Source organism: Gymnoscopelus microlampas (genome assembly GCF_963454915.1).
Source record: "Gymnoscopelus microlampas genome assembly, chromosome: 18".
Taxonomy (NCBI): domain Eukaryota; kingdom Metazoa; phylum Chordata; class Actinopteri; order Myctophiformes; family Myctophidae; genus Gymnoscopelus; species Gymnoscopelus microlampas.
The window spans coordinates 43275271-43283371 of NC_139955.1; the positions used below are offsets into that span (position 1 = coordinate 43275271).

At 42.1% G+C, this 8101-nt stretch overlaps 1 protein-coding gene across 2 annotated transcripts in view; it reads left to right on the top strand.

Moving 5' to 3' along the window:
• Positions 1-4218, top strand: part of LOC311033779 (fibroblast growth factor receptor-like 1) — a 55533-nt gene extending 51315 nt beyond the window's left edge. For both annotated transcript variants that reach the window (XM_084041431.1, XM_084041430.1), the window contains one exon: positions 1673-4218. In XM_084041431.1, coding sequence (XP_083897557.1) covers positions 1673-2023 — 351 coding nt within the window. In that variant the 3' untranslated portion in view covers positions 2024-4218. The remainder of the gene's footprint in view (positions 1-1672) is intronic.
• Positions 4219-8101: the final 3883 nt, after the last annotated feature.

Consider the following 8101-nt stretch of genomic DNA (forward strand, 5'->3'; position numbering starts at 1 on the left):
AAATAGCAGGTGCCGCGCTATGAGCTTGCAGATCTGCTATTTTTGAAAAATCAAGAAAAAGCAGTGCAAAGCTTTGAATATATATATATTATATATATTTCTAATCAATGGAGCAATTATTTTAGATTTCTTGGCCATCTTGCCAAGGTAACTACACAACCCAAACCTCAAAGTGTTCTTGTCTTAATTTGTGAAATTTCTTCGTTTCTTTTTAATTCATGAAATCCTTTTGAAAAATGTATTTCTAATGAAAATTGATAGATAGATTTTTTTTAAATATTTTTTTTAGTCTTTTGAAATAATAGTTACAAAATGTAGGAAACAAAAAAAAAAGCATACTCACACGAGACCCATAACAATAGAGCACCTAAGTCTGAGGTCACTGCCACTAGATGGCGCTGTTTCACAGGTTCGTGGCTTTATTTTTTGTGTTGAAATCCCCATTTGGGAATCTTAGATCACGTCATATAAGAACTGTGTTCCAAACATAAACACACCACCCTGGGCGTTTTTGTCAGGGGGGTGGCTCTGCATCGTTTATGATATTCACTCATATTTGATACAGCCTGTTTCTGGCGAAAATGGAATAAATTCTGCCTTAAAAGTCTTAAGAACTACTACTTCCGGTCCTGAAATCACTGTCCCCACAGCAGCCGCGTTCATGGGAAATGTAGTCTTTGGGTTGTTTGACTCGTTTCTAGTGTTTATATTGTGTTACTCTTTGGGTAAATGTGTACATTTACACCTTCAGTCGATGCTTCATATCAGTGGCGTTCCCAGAAATGACATGTAGGGCAGGCGAGATCCCCTCGGGGGAAAATCTCGGGGGAAACAAGTTAACAACACAACAACACTACCTGACTACAAAACTGAAAAACATTAATAAAAACAATAATAAGTATAATCAATGTATGTATTTTTATTTAAAAAAAAGCAGCATTACAGAAAAGGCGAACATGATGTCCTGCACAAATTATTGACTCATTTCAACATTGCGATTACAACAGTAACAATAACAGCCACATCAAATAGTTTTCAAGCATGTGATGTCTCAAAACATGAGACGACGGGGCTTGCTGCACTTGAAAATATCTATAACTGAATCGTAGTTCAGACCTTCAGTTAAATCTCTCTCAAACGCTAGGAGACACAGACTAGGCGAGAGGTTGTCATTGTACTTCTGCGTGTACTTTTTATGCCAGGTGAGTATAGGTGATGGCCCAGACCCCCACTCCTGGCACTCCTAGTACCCCATGAAGACAATGGCATACATGATTTGCATCACTATAGGCGAGGGTCGCTCTGCTGAATGGATACGGTAGTGATTGGCTGCCTGCCCGCGTGAATGACGGCCGCTGTCTGTCAGTCTTTTACTTTATTTTCTAGGGGTGGCGAGATTTTAGTTGGGCAGGCGGCCGCCTGCCTTGCCGCTATGGTGGGTACGCCACTGCTTCATATCCATATGATTAAATAAGGGTGGTGTGTTTATTTTTGGAACACAGTTCTTATATGAAGCGATCTAAGATTCCCCAATGAGGATATCAATACAAAAAGTAAAGCCATGAACCTACGGAATGCGCCCTCTACTGGCAGTGACGTCAGGACTTCGGTGCTCTATGGGTCTCTGTCCTTTGTGGATCTGACGCCTCCTAATCTCCTCCCCCCTGCTCAGAGTGGCCGAGGTCTGGCCCGCTGTGAACGCCAGCACCGGCACCCCCACCCCCACCCCCACCCCCACCCCGCCGCGGACAAGGAGGACACCAGGATCAACGCGTCTTCCGGGGCCGCCCTGCAGGGCCCCGACTACCCTTCTCCCCCCCGCAGCCTGGGGCTGGCGGGGACCAGCGGGCCGAGGATGTACCCGGGGACGTCCAAGGTTTACACTGACCTCCACCACGCGCACACCACCCACACACACTCCTCCCCCCCGCAGGACATGCACACGCACACCCACACGCACTCCCACGCACACTTTGTAGAGGGCAAAGTGCACCAGCATCAGCATTTCCACTACCAGTACTAAAGGTCCGCATGTGAGTGCGCACGCACGCACGCACATCATGCGCACGTGCAGAAACATGCACGCACACACACACACACACACACACACACACACACACACACACACACACACACACACACACACACACACACTAGGGTTGCACTTGCAACTATCAATTCTTTTCTTAGCGATTATTCTATCGATTACGTTCTATCGATTAATCATCTAGTAAATTCAAACATTTCTGATAGAGTTTTTATAGTCAACTAAATTGATTGGTCTGATTAACCACTTAAGCCCTGTTCAGTACTTCGTTGCTTACGAGTGTCGCACAGAAATAGCGACAATTGCAGATCTATTAGCTCACGAAAAAAATAAACTCTAATCAATAAAATTGATTATTTCAATTAACTGTTGCACCCGTAACACACTCACGCACGCATGCACGCACGCACACACACGTGCGCACGCGCGCGCACACACGCGCGCACACACACACACACACACACACACACACACACACACACACACACACACACACACACACACACACACACACACACACACACACACACACACACACACACACACACACACGCACACACATGCGCAAACATGCACACACTCGATCTCTTTAAGCCTCTCTCCAACTCCCATCGCTGGCTGCTGCACCGTCATCATAAAGCACAGGCAAGTGCAACCCCCTCAGATTCGAACCCAAACATCTACCGCTCATCCAAAAGGGCACTCACCCCTGGGCCAAGGGATACGTTGACCTTGTGGACTTCAGGCTGGGCTAAACGGCTGCTTTCGGGTTGGAAACCCGATCCCGGACGAGCCCCCAATGCAACCACTTGGAATCAAACCCTATTTGATTCCAAGGACGAACCCTATTTGATTCCCGGACGAACCCCCAATGAAATTAACAAGATCTTGTTGACTGACTAAATAATAACTACATTGGACCCCATTGGAACACCGGTTCTTTTTTTCCATTTCCTGAGAAGTAACAGTTTTGGACATTTGAGGTTTACACCTGACAGTGACGATACGCGAACGTGTGTTTCCCCTCCAGTCTATGTAGACACGCCCCCTGTCCCTAGTCATGCAGTACTCTGTGGTGTAAAATAATGCTCGGCGCTGGCATTGCCTAGGGGGGGGCCTCTGTGCCTATTGGTACATAACTCGGACTCTGGGCTGAGTAGGCTCAAGCGAACTTCGCAAACGTTCAGCGCGGCAACTCGCGCGATTTAGCTTGCTGGGTGGTGCTCTCCTCGTGGCTCAAGTTTGCTTGAGACTGCGCCCCTCCGTCGCGGTCCAAAACTATACTTCAGCGGCGAAAAAAAGGTAGTCCGCGGTTGTTGGAAAAAGTAGTGGCTTCAACGGGAATCGAATCCGGGAGGTGCGGGTTGGGAGTTTAGTGATTAACGAGGCAAGCCACTGTGAGGCCAGTCCTGAGATTGGGTATTCGGGCTGTTTTAGTATATGACCAACTTAGCCTAGTTATAGCTTAACCCATTCAATCCGGGGACGCATCTGTGTCATTTTAGATTTATTTGGCTATTAAAAAATAGCAGATCTGCTATTTTTTGAAAAATCGTGAAAATGTGTGCACATCTTTGAATATATATATAACTCAAATCTTTGCTTCTGGGGGTCCCTGGAACCAAAATATGTTACAAAATGTTATAATAATGTTAAATAAATGAATATATATTTAAAGATTTGCACACATTTTCACGATTTTTCTAAAAATAGCAGATCTACAAGCTCATAGCGCGGCACTCGGTGCCGCGCTATGAGCTTGTGTATCTGCTATTTTTGAATAGCCAAATAAATCAAAAGATGACACAGATACTTTCCTGGTCTAAATGTTTTTTTTTAAAGCCATTTAAGCTATAACTAGGTGTGACTTAGTGTGAGGTGGTGCAACTGGCTCCTGATGTAGAGCGAAAGAGGCTCCTGAGCTACTGAGCCTGGAGGGGAAACACACGTTCGCTGACGATACGCTCGCATACGACGAAGTATAAACGAGCCTTCAGCCTGAGCAAACTCTGCGTGTGTGTGTGTGTGTGTGTGTGTGTATGTACAGACATCTGACATCTCCCGGTGGTGTGTGTCAGTGTGCTGACAATGTGTACAATGATATTTTTGTAATAAAAACAAACTTTACTACCGTCTGTCTGTTTTGGCTGCATGGCCTGGCCTCTTTGACTGTTTGCTCAAACTATTTCCATGTAAAAATCTCCCCAGGAAACAAGTGGACAGTGTTTTTAGAGCAAATAAACACAAACGCCATTGTTGTGTGAAGGTGGAACGCTCTCTTCCTCTCACACGCACACGCACACGCACACACGCGCACGCGCACGCGCACGCGCACGCGCGCACACACACACACACACACACACACACACACACACACACACACACACACACACACACACACACACACACTTCAGTTCTTCCCTTTGTGTCCCCTTCTGGGACATGATTAACTAAACACTAGTGGAGGTAAAACTACTCAATTTCTTTACTTAAGTAAAAGTATCAATACAGAAATATACTCCTATATAAGTAAAAAGTCTGGAATTCAAAATTGACTTGAGTGAAACGTATTGGTATGAAATTGCACTTAAAGTACCAAAAGTAAAAGTACTTACTATGCAGAATGTCCCGTTTCACCATTTTTTAAGAAAAAAATATTTTGAAAATAGAAGATCTACAAGCTCACAATGCGTCGCAACGCATTGTGAGCTTGTAGATTTTCTATTTTCAAATGGCCGAAATGTATACAGGGCTGAAGTGCGTAATGTATGTATGGAATGGAGTGTAATGGAGTAGAAGTAAAAGTACTGAAAATTGGAAATACTCCAGTAAAGAAAAATACCTCAACATTGTACTTAGGAACAGTACTTGAGTAAATGTACTTAGTTACTTTACACCACTGCTAAACACTACAAGAATTGTAATGTGCACTAAAGGAAGTTTGTAAACCAAAAAATAAAATAAAACGTGTAACTTCTGAAACATATCAATTGAACCACTTTAACCCTCAGTACTACGAAAGCTTTCCCCGCGATAGGGGGTTTAAATGTTTAAAATTGGAATCCGAGCCAAAAGAAAGAACGGCTTTGGAAGGAGAATAAACTTTTGATACTTTTTTTAAATTTCAGTTTTGTGAGCTTTTTGCTGAAGTGATGAGAGGGTGCAGAGGGAACGGCTGTACGCTTTGGCTGGCTTCTCTTTGGTTGGCCGAGTTTGCACAAGAACAGAAAATATTATTATTTTATCTTTCTGAGACTCGTGGCTGTGTAAACTGTGGCGGACAGAGAACTCACCCCCCCAGTGCACCCAAAGGCTCACCCCCAGTGCTCAACCCCAGTACCTAATATACTGATTGATTGAATATTTTGTTAAAGGTAGGGTAAGTGATTTTCTTTGATTAAAATAATTGTTACATAGCTCTATATTATGATAGTACCCATTGCTATAGAGTGTTTGTTCAGTAACAGGAGTCTCCATGTCTCTCCAGCTCTTTATTAAACAGAAAATGCATTTTCAGGTCAGGATACCAATTTTATTGGTATCCTGACCTGCATTTTAGGCATTTTAGGATCATAGTTGTATTGAATTTCGGCCTGTAATTGCTATTTCGGGAATACCGTTAAATACTCTTTAGGCCTATATATCATTCAGCTCAACCTTACAGTTTATTGGTGGAATGTGATTTTAGCAGTGGTGGAAAAAGTGATCAAATCTTTTACTTAAGTAAAAGTATCAATATTGCATTGTAGAAGTACTTTGTTACAAGTAGATGTCCGGAATTCAAAATCTACTTGAGTAAAAGTGCAAAAGTATTGGCATCAAAATGTGCTTAAAGTACCAAAAGTAAAAGTACTAAAATGTTTGAAAATAGCCGATCTACAAGCTCACAAGGCGTCGCATTGTGAGCTTGTAGATCGGCTATTTTCAAATAGCCTATGTATAAAACAGGGCTTAAGTGGTTAATGTATGTATCATAATATCATCATTTATCTCTGAAAAGTAACTAGTAACTAAAGTTTTCAAATAATTGTAGTGGAGTAAAAGTACAATATTTGCCTCTGAGATGTAGTGGAGTAAAGTACAAATACCTCAAAATTGTACTTAAGTACAGTACAATCAGAATTGTATAAATATTCCGGGCTGTAATTGTTATTTCGGGCATACCGTTAAATGATCTTTACATATCATTCGGCTCAACCCTACAGTCTTTTTATTTGGTGGAATGTGATTCTAGTGAATTGGACTGACTGCCTCTGGAAAAGCCAGAGCAGCATAAACACAGGGTGTGAATAGAGCCATTCATTATGACAACATTATGACCCGAGGAAGGATTTCAAACGCCTCACAGCTGCTGAACACGGTCACCTGGCGCCACCTGGTGGCATGTTGTTGCTTTGCATTTGTATCCATAGACAGGTTTCCTGTTAGTAAACATTGAGAGGAATATGACCGCGCAGCTGCGGGGGGAAGCCTATGGGTGCGTTTGGAAATTACGCACCGGAGCACACTCGCCTATTAGTTTGTATTGGCCAGTGCGCTCACTGCCGCTCAGGGCTGTATTTTCGAACGCGCCTTCCACCCCCAGGCATGCGCAGATTGCGCATTCTGCTCTGTGATGACGTCGCTCGGAAACCCGTCTATGGACTACTTAATTAGTCAGAAATGTAAACATCACGTGGTACAGTCAGACATTAAGGCTATAAACTTCTTTTTTTGTGTGTTATCCAATGTTTCCATTGTGGTCCTGTGTATTCAATTCATCAACATAAAAATGAACACAATAATTACATGTCATCAACAAATAGACTATTTGTCAGTGGTGGAAAATAACTAAGTACATTTACTTAAGTGCTGTAATTAAGTACAGTTTTGAGGTATTTGTACTTTACTTGAGTATTTCCAATTTCCAATACTTTTACTTCTACTCCACTACATCTCAGAGGCAAATATTGTACTTTTACTCCACTACAATTATTTGAAAACTTTAGTTACTAGCTACTTTTCAGATATAAATTATTATTAAAATATTATTATAAAACATACATTAACCACTTTAGCCCTATTTTATACCTAGGCTATTTGAAAATAGCGATCTACAAGCTCACAACGCGTCGCATCGCGACGCGTTGTGAGCTTGTAGATCTGCTATTTTCAAACATTTTTGTACTTTTACTTTTGGTACTTAAAGTACATTTTGATGCCAACACGTTTGTACTTTTACTCAAGTAAATTTTTAATTCTGGACTTTTACTTGTGACGGAGTATTTCTATATTGCAGTATTGATACTTTTACTTGAGTCAAGAATTTGAGTAGGCCTACATTTCCCACCACTGCTAGTTGTTGATGACATGTAATTATTGTGTTCATTAGTAAGTAAAACATTTGAGTACTTTTTCCACCACTGTTAGAATGATAATGTTCTCATATTTGTTCTATATTTGGGTGTTTCCAGATCATGGTCGCTCCCTCCCGTGCTGTGGCTGTGGGTATCGCTTACTTTGGAGAAGTAGTTAGACAGGTATGAGAGAGCACTGCCTCTTTGAGTGTCATAGACCAGTGGTTCTCAACCTGTGGGTCTGGATCCCCAGGGGGGTCCCCACATGATTTTGGGGGGGGGGGTCCCCAGATGACAGTGAAGTGACAATTTAAGGACTTTTAAGACCTTTTTAATACCTGGAAAAAGAAAGAAAGAAAGAAAAGAAAAGAGACTATTACTGCATCAAAAGTAATCAACAAACTATACTATAAAAACTGGTAAACATTTTTGAAAATAGCCGATCTACAAGCTCACAACGCCTTGCAACGCTATTTTCACAATATTTATTTAGTCAAGCAAAAAGGTTTGACTCTACAAATCAATCCAAGTGCTTGTCAGGGTGGGGCGTCCCCAGTTCAAATATGATCATTTTGGGGTATCGTGGCCTGAACAGGTTGAGAACCACTGTCATAGACACACCTCAAGAGAAACAGTCCTGTTATGGGGATGCATTTAAAGACAGGTTTTGGTTGTGGTTTTTAACAGAAAAACAAACATTTCCTTGTCAGCAAGGCTA